An 18,896-nucleotide genomic window follows, 5' to 3' on the forward strand; every position below is an offset into this window, starting at 1 on the left:
CCCTCCATGTTTTCCGAACACCTATCATTCAGAGATTTTCTCCTTTTTTTTGCTTTTCTTCTTTTTTATTGTTAAGCCTTTCAGTCTCCTTACTTGACATATCCATTTCTGGGGCCCATTAGTTATGATTGTCTGCACTAATCATTTAATTTTTCGTGATTTGCTCTGACTGAATATTAATGTAGCCATTTGTTTGTCTCCTTCATGAAGTGATGAATAATTGTATTAGTTTCCTGAGTGTTCTGGTTAAGCGTTTATATCTTGAGCAGAATTGTTTGGAACTGAGCTGTTGTATCTATTTTCATTTGTCTGTTGTCTGGAAGGCCTGCGAGGGTTAGAAGGTGTAGCTTTTAATGAGGTGTTGCCGATCACGCCTTTCTTAATCAAATTCCGTGCAGCAACCCTCTACTAGATCTCTGAGAAATCACAGAACCAAGTAAGTGACCCTTTTGCTCTCCCTCTATTTCAGAGCCACATTGACGCTGGTTTCGGTACTTTTGAGGCCATCCAAACTACTTCAAGGGGAACTGCCGGTTATCTTAGTTTTATATTTTTGCATTTATGTACCACCCAAACCTGAATGTATCACAGCACTGGAACAGAGTTGGTGTAGGAAGAAACATACAGACAATAAAATGGCTAAATAATGCCTACTTCTTAAACAGCCAAGTTTTTACAAGTTTTCTGAAGGCAAGGCGAGATGTTCCTTTTCTAATGTGACCAGGGAGAGCGTTCCAGAGGGTGGGCGCAGTGACGCGAAAACCGAAACCCCCTGCTCGCTTGCGGTGCATGGCTCCATGGAGGAGGAAGATCACAGGGAACGCACAGATGTTTTAGCTATGATGCGGGAGACAAGGCAGAAGGGTGCATTCTGATGTGTACAATGGTGGGTAATGCACTATGTTTTAAATTCGATTCTTGGTTTAATAGGAAGTGGGCCTTTCTTGTGGTGGATGTGTGCTCAGAGTTTTAAACCTAGTGCTGCCCTTAGTGCTTTGTTAGAGCTGAAGTTTTTTTTTTTTAAGAACTTGATTTGCATGTCACAGTGCACTCGCCGTAATTCTCATCTACATTATACAAATGTACATTACAAATTGATACCCCGAATCCCATTACATCAGGTGCATATCGTTGCATAGACAGTGTGAAATTACATTTAGCTAACAGTTTGGCATGGTGTATCATCCGCGCTTTCGCTATCGGTGTTTTCAATGTCTGGTGAGGTTTCATCTAGGTATGCCCTGAGCAGGGCCCAAATGTCCAACGCCATTGCAGGAGATTCGAAGAAGTGCGCTCTTCCACCATGCTGTATACGAAGTTTCGCCGGAAAGACAAGGGCGTAGGGGACCTCTCTCAATCGTAGCTGGTGCTTGATGGTTCGTAGGATCGTCTTTGAGTTTGGACACCCGCGGAGATGTCCGGATATGTATGGATGTTGTCATTACCGAACCTCAGGGGTCCTTTCTCTCTTGCCAGCTTAAGGACGGCCTCCCTATCTCTGTAATTCAGCAGTTTGGCTATCACCGTGCGGGGGAGCGAGGGAGCAATGTGCCTGCTCAACAAGGAACTGAGGTTAGCGTGCCTCCTCCCCAAGGAGAGATTTCAAAAGGTCTCCGATTCGGGACTCCATTGGACCTTTACAGAAGGTCTCCGAAAGGCCGACTATACGGATGTTGTTCTGTCTGGACCGAGATTCCAAATCGTCGCACTTGTCATAGTTTATTCATTTCCCCTCTGAGGAGTGCTATGTCCTGGGTGTTTTGCTGAATGGAGTCCTCATTCGTGCCAATTCTGCTTTCAGCTTCTGTGATTCTGGCACTTTCCTTGTCTAAACGAGTTTTGAGGGAGCCTATCGTGGAAACAATGTTGTCGAGCTGGACATTGATGGCCAGGAACCCATTTTGAACCGTGGTTAGCAGGTGATCACATTTCGTGTCCTCTGTTTTCAAGGATGAGGCAGCGAGTTGAAGATCCGGGCTTTCAGGAGCTTGTAAAGGAGTCCATGGGTCCAGTCGTCCTGTTTTTGCCCGCATTTGTTTCCAGGCATTGTGAAGGTGAAAAAACAGCCTGAGCCAGGTGATATGAGGAGGCCGTGTGATGAGTTGTAGTGGAGGACAGCTCGGGAGGGTGTGAGGCCCGCAGGGATCCCGTTGTGTCTGCAACGTCGATTGTGCCAAAAAAAGCGTGTTATGTGACCTATGCGGGCCAATGTCCCTCAGGGCTGAAATGCACAGATTTTCACAGTATGATTGGATGATGGTAGGCTCCGAACCTGTTGGAGGGAAGCACAGGGCGACCCGGTGGACGCCAGCCGTGCCCGTCAGCAGCTGCACCTGGATATGTCATATTCGGAGCAGATAGCCTTGCACTGAGTGTATTGTGTCCTCCCACGTTTGTATGGGTACCAGCAATGCACTTTTCCTGGATAGGAGCTTGTTTCCTGTGCGAACGACTTTAGGAGAACTTACTGGTGTCTAGGTGAGGGCCATGCTGGAGTCCCGGGCTCCGGATCCCAGAAAGTGGTTAAAGGATGCATGGTCGGGTCCCCCGATGGGTATGGTCGTCGGGGTCCTGTAGTGGCTCATGATGTGGTTAGGGGCATTCCTCCACCGGCCCTGTACACCACTGTTGTCAAGGGGGGGGGAGGCTCGACCCCCCCCCCCCCCCCCAGCACTCCAAGTTGAATACGAATGTGGCGCGCCACGGGAACGCGCCTAGACCTCTGTGTGGGCCCCCGTGTTGCGCCTCGCACCCAACCGTAGCGTTAGCCCAGACCTCTGTACCTCTCACTCCGACGACGAGGAGTGGGGTCGGGGACGTCCGACCCAGGCAGCCGGGCCGTCACCAGGGATATGCCTTGGGCTGCTGTGGAGCTCAGCCGGTAAACTGTGTCCAGCCGCACGGGTGTTCGCGTCGGCCTCAGGCGCGATTAAGAGGGAGACCCAGACGCTGGCAGCGAAGCTCCAGGGGAGATCGGCACGCCGCAGCCCCAGGGCCGTAGCAGCGAGGAGCTTGAGGAAGAATTTCGTTGCAGGCACCTTATCAATGAGGAAAACGTAGCAGGGCAGTATGTCCGGAGAATGTGTGCTGTGACGTTTCGTGGCCGCAGTCCGCCAGCCCTGCTCCGCCCACTTTGAGGCCCGGTGTGGGAGGAAGCAGCGGCTCCCTCGTAGATTCCTGTGGAGCCGCGGAGCAGATCGGGTCCACAGCCTCAAGGTCCACCAGGGTTCCCAAGCTTAGGAAGTCCGATTTCGATTGGGATTTTGCCTGCGAGTCCAGGATTCTCTCGGGGACCAGCGCGGGTAGTTTACGAGACTCGATGCAGTCTAGAAGCAGGATATAAATCGACCAGGATTCATGCCGGAGAGGAGCTCTTCACTCAAGCGGCCATCTTGTCACGCAACAGCACCCCCTCTCTAAGAGCTGAAGTTTTTAGCAAGGTTCTTGGAGGACGTGCCTGGAAAAAAAAAAAAAACATTACAATAATCAAGCTTGCTGCAAATGACGCGTGCGAGATTCAGGCTGTTCTTTGGAGGGGATTCATTTTCTGCTCATGTTGATAGTTTGGCGGTATGCTCAGTGGCAGAGGCAAGAGCATAGCTATGCCTGGTCATGTTAAGTTCGGCATCAAGGTAAAACCCCTATTGTCTTCACATGTTTGGAGACTTGAATGGACGTTCCTTCAATAGGAAAGGAGGAGTAAGAAGGGTTCAAGGAGGTTAGGCAGTGAGAGGAGCCCACAAGTAGCAGTTCAGGTTTCTCGTCATTGAGACAGATTATGGGTAGCCATCCAGTTCTGAAAGACACTGTAGCTTTGGTTAATTGCTTTGACGTCCTGGTCGGAATTCCCTGAAATTGGAAGCAAGGTTTGCAGATTGTCTGCAAAGTTTGTGTAGGGTATGCCCAAGGAATCACGGTGGTAGAAGAGGGGCTTAGTGTAGGCATTCTAGAGGGCGGGGGAGATGCTAGAGCCCTGGGGGACGCCACATGGGACGGGGTCAGACCCTGGAGGTGCGCTCGCGCAGGAAGGATTTATCCTAGACGGCTGCTTCTCAAGTGAAGTGAAAGTTACTCACAAGATGCTGGCAGAGGATATAGTGATCCACCAGGTCAAAAACGGCCGAGAGGTCAAGGTGGAGCCAGAATAGCAATGTTGCCTGAGTCGCGGCTGTCAAGTTGGATTTTCAGGTCTAGGAGCACAGATTCTGTGCTATGTTGAGGCTGGAATCCTGATTGTTTGGTCCCCAGTACCTTGTGGCGGTCAAGATAGGTTAACACCTGCAAGTATGCAGTGTGGTCAAGCATTTTCAGGGGGAAAGGAACTGTAGTTATAGGCCTGTAATGTGTGGGAAGGGTGGGGTCAAGGGATAGTTTCTTGATGAGTGGTGAAACCCAGCCTGCTTTGAGACATGTGGAGACATTGTTTGCAGCAAATAAGGTATTCACGAGATCGGTTGGTGCCAGGGTGGATGCACAAGTTTGACAATGTGAGCTGGGCATGCGTCCCCTTTGTAATTAGAGGGTTTAAGTTGCTTTATCGTGGTAATTATATCTTCCTAAGTATCCAGGGAGAAGAGGAATTGCATGGGGGTAGTGGGAAGTGGTTTAGGGTGAGGGGAGACTCCGGGCAGGCGGCATGGCTAAAACGTAATTTTTGTTTCTGTAATTTTGGTGTTGAGCTTTTCCATTTTATCTGAGAGGACTGATATGATGGTTGAGCACCAATATGTGTCAATAAGGACATATGAGGGGGTGGGCGAAGGGTGTTCCAGCTCTTTGAGTATGGCATATAGTTCTTTAAAGCAAGAACTGGCTTTGTTGATCCCATTATTCGAGAAGTTGGATTTGGTTGTGATGAGTGGTTTTAAAAGCATTAGGGGCAGTGAGAAAAGCATTGTGGTCTAGAGGTTTAGGGGATTTTCTCCAAATATGTTCGCTGACTTGTTTTGAGTATGTGTAGAGAAATAAGGTGGTCTGTAAACCGAATGTTTGCCCTTCTGTCGGGTTTGGTAAATTTAAGCTTGAGTGGGGCATGTTGGTTAGTAGTAGAGGAGAGCGCTTCCATAATACGTGAGGCATGGGCAAGTGAATTGTTAGGCTGGGCAAGAAGTTTCAGAAAAGTAGGAGCGAGAATGTCTTCAGTGAGTCTGCGCATGTTGTGGGAAATGATGGGTGGTAGTGTCTTAGCTGGTAAACATTCAGGATAGTAGTGGGAGATACAGAACACGAGCGAATGGTCGGAGCAGGGCACCAGCAGAATAGACGTGATATTGACAGTCGTATTTAGGGTGAGGAGCCAGTTGCCCTTTGGCGTGAGTGAGTGAGTGCGGGCGGGGGTGGGACCGCTGGGTGAAGTTGAAAGCTTTGAGAGCTGGCTAGGTCGGTAGCTTTAGTGTCGGCCTGGTCATTGAAGGATAAATTGAAATCGCCTAGCAATAGGAATTTGGTGGCAGGTTTGAGGGGTGGAGAGCGGAGGGGGGAGGGGCTGTCCAGCTCATGGTAGTTCTGGTAGTTAGGTTTGTGGTATAACAAGAGCATATTGATGGTGGTTTGGGGATTGAGAAGTTGTCAGCAGAATTTTGTATCCTGTTAGTAGGTGGGGTTGGGATCTCCCTGAGAGCTAGTGAGGTTTTGGCAATGAGGGCAACACCACCACTTGATTAATTGCCTAATCTGTGGGCGCTAATACAGAAAAGCGTTTGAGCTTTTGCTGGCTGAGAGCGTGGGAGAATGGTAAGTTGGTAATGGATAGAGGGATTGGTAATGCAGTTGCCCCATAGGGTGGTGGGAATGGGGGTACAGATGGGCTGGCCAGGGGCTGGTTCATGCAGTATGGTCCTGCAAGAGAAGCTTACTATGTGTTGCAAGTGTGGGTGCTGGTGGTATCTGCGTTATTAGGATGCATGGTGCAGCAACTGCCAAAGGAGGCAAGTTTGGGCAAAAATAGTGTGGGTGCTGGTGGCATGAGAAAGATGCGTTTAGGTAGAAGTAACGTTTGTACTGGTGCATTGGGCTCTTGGTAGCGCAGAGGGCGTGGAGGTTGTCCTGGTCAGATAGAGAGGACCATATAGAGCATGATGCATTATGGGAAGCAAGGTTGGCCGGCTTCATGGGAATGGAGCAAGGGTGGGGGTGGAACGGGAAAGTGGGGAGCTAGAGGCGTGCTTGGGAGGGGCGCATTGCAAAATAGTATTTACACACATTTTGTCAGGTTGGCTCGGCTCACCTTGCTGTGCGGAGTTAACAGGAAATACAGGCTTTTGTAGAGGTCTATGGTGGACACCCCGTGGCTGCATCTCTGTATGAGCAGACGGATGCTGCAGCAGCGGCCGGAGCCACAGGGTAGGAGTGGAATGGCAGTCTTGATGCCTATGCCGTGCATGCATGGACAGGCACAGACCGGCTCCTGCCTCGTCTGTGTGCCTACGCTGTGTGGCACACCTGCTGACTTCGCCTGCCGGATCAAGGACGAATCAGGGCTTGGCCCGCAAAATGCCAATCGGAGGAGCCTCGACAATCGATTGCCTCTGCATCTCAGACTGTTCTAGGTTGAAGCTCAACTGTCTCCACACCTAGAGCTATCAAGTCTTCTAGCTTCCCCAGCTCGACACTGCCTGCCTAGTTCCAACTTCTTTGAGCTCCAAGCTGCTGCAGTATCCAGACTGTGTTTAGACAGCAGACACCGCTTGCCTCTAAAGCTCCGTCTGTGTCTCTGCAACAGACCACTGAGTCTTCCTGAGCTGCTGACCTGACATTGCCTGTTGCCCCCAGCCTCTTCGACATGCACCATTGCATAGTTGGAACCCCGGCATCACTGCGTCACTACTTTATCCCACCCGGTGCCGAAAGCACCTAGATTCTCTGTTTGAAAAGTCTGGCTAAACACTGTTGAGGCCCAAGAATATAAGGTATTTGAAGAGGCCCTGTTCACCTTAAGGAAACCCTAGTGACTTAAGTTGTCCTTTGCTACCTTTTTAGAAAGGCCTATAAATTGTAGGTTTAATCTTTGCCTGAACACCCCTTTCTACAAACACCATCATTCTGAAAATCTGCTTCTTTGGGATTTCCCTTACAGGGGTTGGCCAGTAGTGGTTTTATTAGTTGTGTGCATTTGTGTTAGTTTAATTAAAGATCCTTTTATAGAACCTTGGTTGGACATTCTTTTATTTTGGTACCACTGTACTATTAATGTTTCATCTTTTTCAGCTCACTCCTATTCTGTAGAGTATAGCCTGCCCTCAGCCCATGTTCCCAAAAGACGTGAAGAAAGTATACCTTGTTTAGGCTGTGCCAGTTTCATCTTTATGATTGGCATCACTGCTGGTTTAGTAGTGTGCGGAGGGCTGAGAATGTGCTTGAGGTGTTACTCATCCTTATACTCAGAAGAGCAATTGTCGTGTCACAATCCAGATTGCCTTAAGCTTAGTTTTGAAAATTTGCTTGGCTGTCAAGTTACTTTTTAGATCGCCACAGCGAATGTGCAGATTTAAGTCCTACACGCTCTAAGCGGAATATAAGAATGCATTTCGAATGGATCCTTCCGCGTATTCCTTATCTTTGATAAAGCCACTTCCAACTTGCTGGCCTCAGAAAAAAATTTCAGTATAGGGCGCTGCGTGTCTGTGTCCCTTGAAGGCCTCTGTATCGGCGCCAGCATCACCATAGGTATAAATAGTCTCGTGCACCGTCCGTTGCACAGTTCCATTTTTCCACGCTTTGTAAGCCTCGGTGACGCAACGCTTGGTTCCTCAGTGAATCTTTCCAAAGCTTTGATATTTTTTTGGGGACGAAAACTTCGAATCTGCGATGGCATCTTCGTCCGCTTCGACTCCATGAGTCGGTTTCAAAAAATGGCGGGATTGTGGAAAAAAGATGTCATTCACCGATCCTCACAGAGGCTGCCTGTGGTGCCTGGGCCCAGAGCACCCGTACTCGGAGTGTGATGAATGTATGTCCATGACAGCGAAAGCCTTGAGGGAGCGTAGGGGGAAGCTAGGAAAAGGTAAGACCATTCAACCCCTTCGAAATTGTCCTCAGCCGAGTCGTGACATGCGTCTCCTCGTCATCGGAGTAAACGTTCATGCTCGGGATCTCGAAGTGGTTCTCACCACTCATCCAGATCAAGACATACGAAGAAGCGGCGCTATAGATCACCTTCCTCTTGGTCTTCCAATTCACCAAAAAGGGTCACCTGCCCCACAAAACAAAGCTGTCCAGCTAGGTGGGAAGAATTTCACAAAATAAATGCTAAGGGTCTTCGAGAACGCGGCCTTGTCCCCCTCGGAGATGCCTAGAGGTGATACCCCGGGTGAAAGACCCGAAAAAGAGAAAAGCTGTGAGTCGTCGACCGTGGCAAATAAAAATCCTCGAGAGCGTCACAAACCCTCGAGTAGAGACAAGAGCCCTTCACACAAGACTGCGCCATCGCTGACAGCGCTTTTGATGCACAAAACTATGCCTTTGACGCTGTCGTTGGCCCAGACGAAAGGGAAGTCATCAAACTCATGCTCAGACCGTGCCATCACGCGCTCGAGGCTTTGAGGGATCCTTTGAAGGCGCCCAAAAGGACTTCGACTCCATCGAGCAGAATTCCGATTCTCTCGACGACATTGAGGCCACACTCGAATATGTCGACACCATTGAGTTTGTCGAGACCCATGATGTCTAAATTGACGACTACAACCACGCAGTGTCAATGAGTTTGGCTCTCTCACTGCTTGAAATGGGTTTTACTCCTTACCCACGCTTAGACTACTTCAGAGCTTTGTCCTCTATGACACAAAACACCAGTAGGAGGCAGGTTAAGTCAACATTTGACAGAATGGCAGGCTATTACGTCAGATGCTTGGGCATTGGAGACAATTGCCCAAGGTTACTGCATGCTTTTCCTACACACTCCTCAAGAGTCATCCACCATGGAGCAACTCTTTGAAGTTTCCAGACCCGCTACTTATGCAGGAGATTCTAGACCTGCTAGAGAAAGGTGCCCTAGAACCGGTGCCTGGAGCGGAGAGGAACAAGGGTTGGTACTCCCCATACTTCCTAATACCAAAAAAAGACGGAGGATTGAGACCCATCTTGGACTTAAGAGAATTGAACAAATTCCTCATGAAGGACAAGTTCAAGATGGTAACCCTTTCTCAGATCCTTCAGGCCTTCCAGTGTAAGGATTGGTTGGTATCTCTGGACCATCGGGATGCTTACTTTCATGTGCCTATCCATCTCAAGCACAGAAAGTACCTGAGGTTCGCCATTGGCAGCTCTCACTATCAATTTAGGGTTCTGCCATTTGGGCTGACCTCTGCCCAATGGTCTTCACCAAGTTAATGGCGGTGGTGGCAGCAAGTATAAGGAAGTGATTTTTATTTTTTGTTTTTTTGAGTTTACTCCCCCTCATGGCATCCTACATTTTTCTAGTGCCAGAGGCTCACCTGAGAATGAGATCTCTTCAGTGGGTGCTAAGGACCCACTGGTCGCAATTCTTAGGAAGGATGTCAGATCTTCTACAAATCCCAAAAGATTAGCACGACACCTCCAGTGGTGGGCCTGTCGGGAGAACATCTTGAAAGAAGAACCGTTTTGGCAAACATGGCCATAGATGACAGTAGTCACGGACGTCTCACTCACGGGTTGGGGAGCCCATACTAACAACTTAACCATCAGCGGTCGTTGTCTCCATCGGAGTCAAGACTACTCATCAACCTTTTGGAGCTGAGAGCAATCAGGCTAGCACTGAAAGCTTTTCTGCCATCAGTTCAGGGAAAAAATTTCTGATAAAGACAGACAACACAGTGGCCTTGCACTACCTCAACAAAAGAGGAGGCGTAGGGTCCCTGCCACTGCAGAGTGGCAATGCAGCTCTGATTATGAGCAATTCAAGAAGGAATCTCTCTATCTGCAGTTCACCTAGCTGGAAAGAAGAACACAGCGGCGAACGCTCTGAGGAGGCAGACCGCAGTCTCCCACGAGTGGGCACTAGCTCAGGAAGTCCTTCAAGAGGTCTTCACCCTTTGGGGAACCCCTCAGGTAGATCTGTTTGCAACAAGTGTCAACAAGAAATGCGAACAATACTGCTCCAGGGAATTTCCCCTGCGATGAGCTCTAGGAGATGAGTTTAAGGTGGACTTGGAGTTTCCACTTCCGTACGCGTTTCCTCAGTCCCGTCATTCCTCACGTAATAAGGAGGCTCAGAAGCTTCCGGAAACCCATGATTCTAATTGCCCCGGGTTGGGCCTGGAGAACGTGGTACCCGGATCTTCTAGACCTGTCCATCTGTCCTCCGATTTGTCATCCACAAACAGAGGATCTTCTCTTGTAAGAGTAAGGTCAGGTTCTCCATCCGGATATCGGGACTCTCAACCTTCACGCTTGGTTTCTGAAAGGTTGAGATGCAAAGATTGGGACCTCCCGGATGACGTAATGGAGGTGTTGCTTTTGGCCAGAAGGCAAGCAACTAAATCTTTATACAGCTGCCGTTGGAACAAATTCTGCAGCTGGTGTAGAGCTAAGGATATTTACCCTTTTTCATGTAGTACACTGGTGTTATCTTTCCAGCTTTACTTGGGAAATTCAGGACTTCAAGTTGGCACAATCAAGGGTTACCTCGCCGCGCTATCTATCTTTAAACGCATGGCTGAGGAACCTTCATATTTTAAAATGCCTCTAGTCATTCATTTGCTCAAAGGTTTGACTAATGTCTCTCCCTCACTCCACCCCCCCCCCCAAAACTCCTTTTCAGGTTCTCCGGTGGGATTTAAATCTGGTCTTAAAATGTCTAATGGGCACTCCTTTTGAACCTCTTCATTCCTGACTATTAAGGTTTCTCACTCTAAAAACAGTTTTCCTAGTGGCTTTAACTTCTGCCAGAGTGAACTACATACAAGCTTTATCTTGCAAACCTCCACATATTTGTGAAGCCAAATTTCCTCCCAAAGGTTGTCTCAGAATTCCATATCACACAAAAAATAACCTTGCCTTCATTTTGCCCTCCTCCACACCCAGGGAAAGAGGAAGAGAGATTGCACAGGCTGGATTCAAAGCGTGCCTTGTTTTTACATCAACAGATTTGCAAAGATTAGGCAAGCAGACCAGTTTGTGGGGGTATGCAGGACATAAACTAGGTTTACCCATCACGAAACGGACCATCTCAAGATGAATAATTTTAACTATCATAGAGTGCTATGAATTGCCAGGAAAAGACCCTCAACACCTCAGGACTCCTTCAACCAGGGGTATCGTAGCCTCGTCAGCTCTCCAAAGAGGAGTTCCAATAAAAGACATCTGCGCGGCTGCCACATGATCGTCTGCACATACTTTCACCAAATTCTACAGTCTTGATTCCTCCACTAGCCAGGAGACTAAATTTGAGAAAGCTGTATTGCACTCTGTGCATTCTTAAAACCTTACTAAATTTTACTCCCGCCTCCTGTACACATTACTGCTTTGGGAGTCTATCAAAGATGAGGAATACATGGGAGGACACAATTCCACGTATTCCTTATCGCCCCATCGTTCCCTGCAGTAAAACTTCCCTTGTAGTTGCAGCCTACGCTCCCTCAAGGGTACTAACCATCTCATACTGGAAAAACACAGCACCTCAAAACGGAACTGAGCAACTGACGCTGCGCGAGACTATTTATACCTATGGTGACGTCTGCGCCGATACAGAGGCTTTCGAGGGACTTTGATGCACAGCGCCCTCTACTGAAAAAATAATTCCTAGGCCAGCAAGCTGGAAGAGGATTTATCAAAGATAAGAAATAAGTGGGAGGAACATTCAGTCGAAAGAACGTTACAGTTGGTGAGTAACTTTTTCTTCAAAGCCTCACTATGTTGGACAAGCAATATGTTTTTTGATTTGTATTTCTGTTGCAACTTTGCTGGATACAAAGTTATTTCAGTTGGACTTTGTATTCGGCAATGGTGGAAATGTCCTGCCGTGAAGTCTGTACAGTGATTTCTATTCTGGTGCCTGTACTGCTTGTTTCAGCGTTATTCATTCATGTAAGGTAGCCTTTAATTACATCTGACACAATTTGCTCTACCCTGTGCAACTAACAGGCCTTATATCCATCTCCGACAGCAAAGCATGAACCTTGAAGGTGCCACTTTGCTCTGTGCACAGCCTCACATTGCCCCTCTTTCAAAGACAATTCAACATAAACTGCATTTGCCCGTTAGCAGGAAATATCAATCGCCCCAAATTTAAGAACTGCACCAGGTCCACTTTACAACAAGAGTTGAGCTCAAGGTCTATTGCATCTGCTTCAATTCTGCAAATATTAGAATAGTTAGCCAGTAATATGACATTGTCAAATTTCCATGCACTGACCCGTTGCTACTATATAACCAGGCTACACACATCTAAAGCACCAGCATTGAAGCCGTGGACACCAGCAGTCTCCTTCAATGCATGTACACACTAGAACAATCTCCAACTGCATTAAATCAGAGCTCCTCCAATTCGGGATGAACATAAAACCTTCCAGTTTATACCAGTAGCATATTGCAACCCTGGGAGCTGATACACCGTAGTCCTATCCAGGAACACCCCACCCCCGCCGTCCCAAATTGTATAATTTGGAGAAAAAAGATATATATATTTATCCAAAATAGTATGTTTTGAATAACTGCTTGGCTTGAACTGCATCATAGCAACAGATTACTCGCCACTTGCGTATCCATGTTGGGCTGGTCACCGGTAATACTTTGTTTGATCCATCCCATTTCTCACCCTACCGTTGCCCTCCCTCTTCCACCAAATCCACACTCCAGTGTCATTCCTCTGTTCCACATGTTGTTAACATTCCTAAATCTGCCAAAGAAATACAGATAGTTTAATTCCACATTATGTGTCTTTCACAAACTAAGCATTCACTTTTTTCTGGCAAAACTCCTTCTGCAAAATGTTGCCTTTTCTAACATTTCTTTTTTAAAAAGGCCAAACATTGTTCATGTAATTGTAATTAGATTTGTAGAAATGTTTCTGTTTTACAAATCTCTTACATTCTGTTTCTGTGATATAGTGAGTGGTGCACATGCAGAGCAAGCTAGATGTTCTATGCAGACCCCACCGAATGCTGTGGACGTCTTTCGCAACCTACAACTACCTCTGCCTTCCATATTCTATAAAGCCACTCTTCAAGCTTAACAGTAGTGCTGCATGACCATCACAGCCAGGTACGTCGATTTACGAATTTTCATTGGTGAAAGATGAAACTGGCACCCCTCCATAGCTGTTCCAGTACCCATTTTCTCCCTATTAAGATCGGCTTACGCACAGTGGGAAAGTTCTCGACACTGATCTGTAGTGTATTTTCTGATTTCCCCTTCTTATTTCTCTTTCCAAGTTAATCTGCTTTGGTTAAATTTGGCTGCTGGGATCTTTGAAAAGATATTTTGTGCTCTCTCCTATGGCGGCTCTTCAATGGGTAGAAGGTTCATTCGTCGCCAGTCCCCTTCAATGAATTGAAGTTCTTTTAAATGTATGCCCTTCCCATTGGTTTTATTTTGACTCTGTAGCCGTTCAATTGAGAGGCCTACCATTCCATGGTCCTCTGGAATAAAACCAAGATTATTTTAGTAAATGACTGAAAGCCGGGTTTTAAACTTTCTGCCTCATGAGCACTGGGTGGTAGGAAATAACTGGGGGGGCGCATTTTTTTAAAACATTTTTTATCCGTCTGCAGATGTCGCTGGTGGATCTGGGGAAACGGTTGCTGGAAGCAGCTCGCAAAGGACAGGATGATGAAGTTCGGACCTTGATGGCGAATGGTGCTCCTTTCACTACAGACTGGGTATGTGTTTCAGATGCAAAAAGTTGGGCAAAAACCATAAAAAGTCATTGAATGGAGCTGACCGTTTCATGTTTTAATATTTTTGTTCTAAAATACTAAGGTGGTGTGGCGAGCAAGTGTTCTAAGATGGACACAATCCTTTTGCACTATGCAATTGGCTCCCTCCTCGGGAGGGCCGATTACCTGTGCCCAACTAGAGGTTTAACAACTAGCGTAGGACACTGTAGTACAGAGCCAGCAGTGCTTTGTGTGACCACTCATCTCGGCCCACACTTACTGGAGTCCCTCAACCTAATTCTGCATGAGGCGGCCCAAGATGGCAGAGACCTGTCTCTAATATAATCCGGATCCAGAACTTGCTTAGAGTGAATATTGGGAGTTTGGGGGGGTTTAAAATCCTCTCTCTTCAAGCACAATCTGAGGAAGGCTACCCAGGGCAGCCAACTTGTTGAAACTAGGCCTGCATCAACCCAACAGGGGAGGAAGATGCTACATATGATGCACACATGTCTGGAGGATGGACTGTATACCGAGGTTGCAGTGGCATAGGTGACAGATGAAATGTCACTGTCTAACCTGTATGGTGGTAAATCTGCAGAGTGGAATGTCTCTGCTTAACTGGGCCATCACAAACACAATACAAGAGACCCTTCTAGGGTTTGCTAAATTCAGGATTTCTCTTACTTGGCCAGTGACACCCAGATTAGAAGGTCAGACTGCTCAATTCTAGAGTAACTGTGGGAAAGGAAATGACTGATCTGAGGTACTTTGATAACTGCTTTGTTTCGCGATGCTTGTGGTTTGTAATGAACCTGTAATGAGATGCAGACACAGAACTCCTAGTGATGGCTATAAACCTTTATTAAATAGAAAAGGGGTTGGATAATGCCTCACTGTCCCTGCTCTAGGAGGTATTTCCCTACCTCAACCAAAACCTAAGGGTCTGTCCTGTGTCAAGATGTCCAAAGCAGAATGTACTGTCTGAAATCCTATCCTAGCCCTCACATTCTTAAAAAACTCGAGGTGCTAAGGGTATTGGTTTGGCCTTGAAGGTGCACAAATGTTCAAAGTTCCAAAAGAAAAGTAGAACTCCCAACAAAAAGGTTCCAAATGGATAGCTTTCATAGTTCCAGGGGATGACTCCATTCCCCAAGTTTCTCTCCACCACAAACAATAGCTCAACAAGAATAACCAAGTTCTTTCCAGGCCAAGAGGATAACTCCCTCTCTTCGTATTTGCAATTTACTTCAAAGACTTGGCTTTGCCTGGTATCCACTCCTGCCAAGGATTTCTGATATGGCTCAGTTCACAATCCCAAGGGCATGCGTCTTACCCAGGATACTCTTCACACACTTGACTTTGCCTGGTAGCCTCTCCTGCCAGGCCTTTCTCATACAATTTGGTCCCGTCTTTATATGGATGTGGGTCCAGACGTGCACGATTTCTCATGTCACAACCTTTTTCGTGCATTCAACAGTGTCTCTTCCTTGGCTTCTCTCCCTTCCCAAGTGGCCTTTCAGCTCTTTCCCAGTGCAAAGCAATGCTCCTGAAGTGCCCCGATATCCCACATTCCCCAGCTGTGCTTGGCTGCTTTTTCTTCCTTGCGCCATACCGTGAATGCTGTGTACACCGGTCGATGTGGAGAACGATCGGCTTCTTCTCTGCTCTGTGTGATCACGGCGGTCGAAGTGGAACCTCTTCCTCTAAGCTCTACAAAGACGGAACAGCGGCTCTTCAGTTAATTTCCCTCAAATGCGAGCAATTCCTTGGCGTCTGGCAGCAGTTCGCCTGCTCCTCCTCCTTCACTAGACTTTGGCTGCCGCCAGTCTGTTGGAGCTTATCCTGAGCCGAGCCGCCTGCTCATGTCGGGTATCTCCCTCTCCTTCCTGCATCAGCTGGGGGAATTTAAATGTCCTGGCATTGCGTCTCTCCTTCCAACAACTAGAGCGCTCTGTGAGCTTCCATGCTCTAGTGATCTTCATAGCTCCAATCCTCCTCATCCCAGTGTTTCCAAAGGGTTCATATACATGGGATTTATAGTTAGTTTTTGTCATTCTATTTTCAAGATATTGTAGAATGCTATCGGCAAGTCTTGTAGGTTGTTGAACAGGATTGCTACAATATGCCATCAGGCCGTGTGGAATTTATGGGGTATCCCTAAAAGGACGAGGGGATACCCATGTCTCCTCTGATGCTTGAGTACCCCTTGCCCCCACCACATCCCCTCCACAAACTGCCTCACTTGAGGGTCGCCTTCCCCCATGTGGTCCTCCCTCATATAGCCACCCCCAGGGTCAAGATCAGGTAGCAGTTGCTGTCCCCTGGCCACATGGGAAGAGTCTTCCTCAGGGAAAGGAGTGATGACATCAGCTTCATCACTGGTTACTGAGGAAGTTGTGGAGTTTCAATGCATCGGTTCTTTGACAGCAGTGCGTGGTAGAAGTCTGTTACATAACCTACCGTATCCTGGTGAGGATGGTTTCCTCCTGACTCTGTAAAGAGTTGTCATCTATACTTGTTTGAGCGGAATAGAATTGTCGCTTTGTAATCTTGTTTTGTGATGCTTCCAAGAAGAAATACTGAAATGGTACAAGTTGTTTCAATCTATTCCTAGAAGTCTACATCACTGGTTATAATCTCCAAAAGTCAGCTTTAACTAGAACCTCAGCCATAAAAACCCAATTTTTAAGCTTGCTATTTTTAGTTCCATTCAGTGCATGCTTAACCCTGAATAGTAATTGACCTGTATTTGATTTTGGTTATATAAGCAGATTTTCCTCAGTTAGTTGTCAGCAACTATAGCCCCCTTTTATTATTTTCATTACCTGAATACTTAAGAAGTATCTTTCTTCTTATTTGCAATAAAATACATTTTAAAAATCTGGCTAGATGAGGCCAGTTTTACCCAACACTAACTAATTAACTAGATTTTACAGTTTTTTTGCCATCTCAGATTTAATTGGCAGTACTTGACCAAAAATGTATTAGTTTTATGTCAAAATCCAGGTCAAAATGTAAAGTTCCAAGCTAGTAGCCAGTCCTAGTCCCTCGCCTTCTCAATTCTACACCTACATGCAGCACACAACGTTTATTCCTCGCCAAGAGTTAATAATCACTAGCCGATGGCTAGTCGCTGGTGCACATTTTGAGTCCTGCTCAAAATATCTAAAGACTTTGACCATGCATTTTGTCTTATTGGGGTTTAGACTGCACACCAACGCCATTTGTATGGTTTTCTTGGCACTATGCAGGAAAAGTGGGCAGGTTGGTTAGGAACAAAAGCAACGTGCATGACGGCTTTGCTAATGTTTGTGTATCAAAATGATTGGAGGAGCTGTATATCACGCAAACTTTTGGTCTCTGTAGCTAGGACTGAGATTTGTATGTAATGTAGTAGAATCAGATTAACCGATCGAAGTAGGTTCTTTATTGAGGCCCTGCGAACTCTCCAAGTATACCCAATCCAGCCACCAACTTACAACTGAATGTTGTTTGAATCCCCTCTGGGCATTTCGCAGTCGCATTCTAGGCTGAAACTGTGACCAGGCTGGTTGCAATACTTTAATCAGGCTTTGTCTCTCTGGGATTGTACAGGAGCAAATGCTGCCCTACAACAACCCGCCCATCTAATAAACACTCCAGGAGATGACTAGGGGCATCAGAAAGGCAGATGGACCAGAACTTTGTTGCCTGACAAAAGTAGGTGTCTTCACTGTATGCAGTGCCTGACAAGAGTAGGTGTCTTCTCTGTATGCAGTGTGGAGGTGAGAAGAGCTGGAGCAGCTGCACAGTTGAACTTTAGTTGGGCTGTGAAGAGAAACGGGAATAATCAGTAACTGGCTTGCCCAGCTTCTTTGCTCCCCCTCAACCAGGGAGCTAAGATTTTCTACAGACCACTAGGCTTTACAAGGTTGGGCGGTCAGCAGGCAACCACACTGGGAAAGGAAAAACTGGAGACGACCGGCAGCACTTATCTATGACTGGGTCAACTTGGCTGGAGGCAGCATGGATGGGACAAGCTATCAGTAGGTACAATGTACTTTGTGAGTTTGAGCATGGGGTGTAAATCCAGCTTTTGTAGACTGCTACATCCACAGGTTGGCTGTCTTTCTTTTGGATGTTTCGAGGTATGCATTAATGTGTTTAGGTATTGAGAAACCTGAAGGTGTCTTACCCGCTGGTCCGCGGGGGATCCGTCATCCAAGTGGACGATGCTTATGAATCCATTTCGGATGGTGCGACTCGATATCCCTTTCCCTATAAAACACACACACACACACACACACACACACACACACACACACACACACACACACACACACACTCAGTGAACACTCACACTCACTCTCACACTCACTCTCACTCTCACTCTCACACTCACTCTCACTCTCACACTCACTCTCACTCTCACTCTCACACTCACTCTCACTCTCACTCTCACTCTCACTCTCACTCTCACTCTCACTCTCACTCTCACTCTCACTCTCACACTCACTCTCACTCTCACACTCACTCTCACACTCACTCTCACACTCACTCTCACTCTCACACTCACTCTCACACTCACTCTCACACTCACTCTCACTCTCACTCTCACTCTCACTCTCACTCTCACTCTCACACTCTCACACTCACTCTCACACTCACTCTCACACTCACTCTCACACTCACTCTCACACTCACTCTCACACTCACTCTCACACTCACTCTCACACTCACTCTCACACTCACTCTCACACTCACTCTCACACTCACTCTCACACTCACTCTCACACTCACTCTCACACTCACTCTCACACTCACTCTCACACTCACTCTCACACTCACTCTCACACTCACTCTCACACTCACTCTCACACTCACTCTCACACTCACTCTCACACTCACTCTCACACTCACTCTCACACTCACTCTCACACTCACTCTCACACTCACTCTCACACTCACACTCACTCTCACACTCACTCTCACACTCACTCTCACACTCACTCTCACACTCACTCTCACACTCACTCTCACACTCACTCTCACACTCACTCTCACACTCACTCTCACACTCACTCTCACACTCACTCTCACACTCACTCTCACACTCACTCT

General features: G+C 47.2%; 1 protein-coding gene across 3 annotated transcripts in view; it reads left to right on the forward strand.

Annotated features, from left to right (window-relative positions):
* GABPB2 (GA binding protein transcription factor subunit beta 2) overlaps positions 1-18,896 on the forward strand; it is a 515,551-nt gene that overhangs the window by 165,538 nt on the left and 331,117 nt on the right. For all 3 annotated transcript variants that reach the window (XM_069649775.1, XM_069649777.1, XM_069649776.1), the window contains 2 exons: positions 13,026-13,179; positions 13,689-13,796. In XM_069649775.1, coding sequence (XP_069505876.1) covers positions 13,689-13,796 — 108 coding nt within the window. In that variant the 5' untranslated portion in view covers positions 13,026-13,179. The remainder of the gene's footprint in view (positions 1-13,025; positions 13,180-13,688; positions 13,797-18,896) is intronic.

This window comes from Ambystoma mexicanum, chromosome 1p, assembly GCF_040938575.1.
Source record: "Ambystoma mexicanum isolate Mex_15411 chromosome 1p, UKY_AmexF1_1, whole genome shotgun sequence".
Taxonomy (NCBI): Eukaryota; Metazoa; Chordata; class Amphibia; order Caudata; family Ambystomatidae; genus Ambystoma; species Ambystoma mexicanum.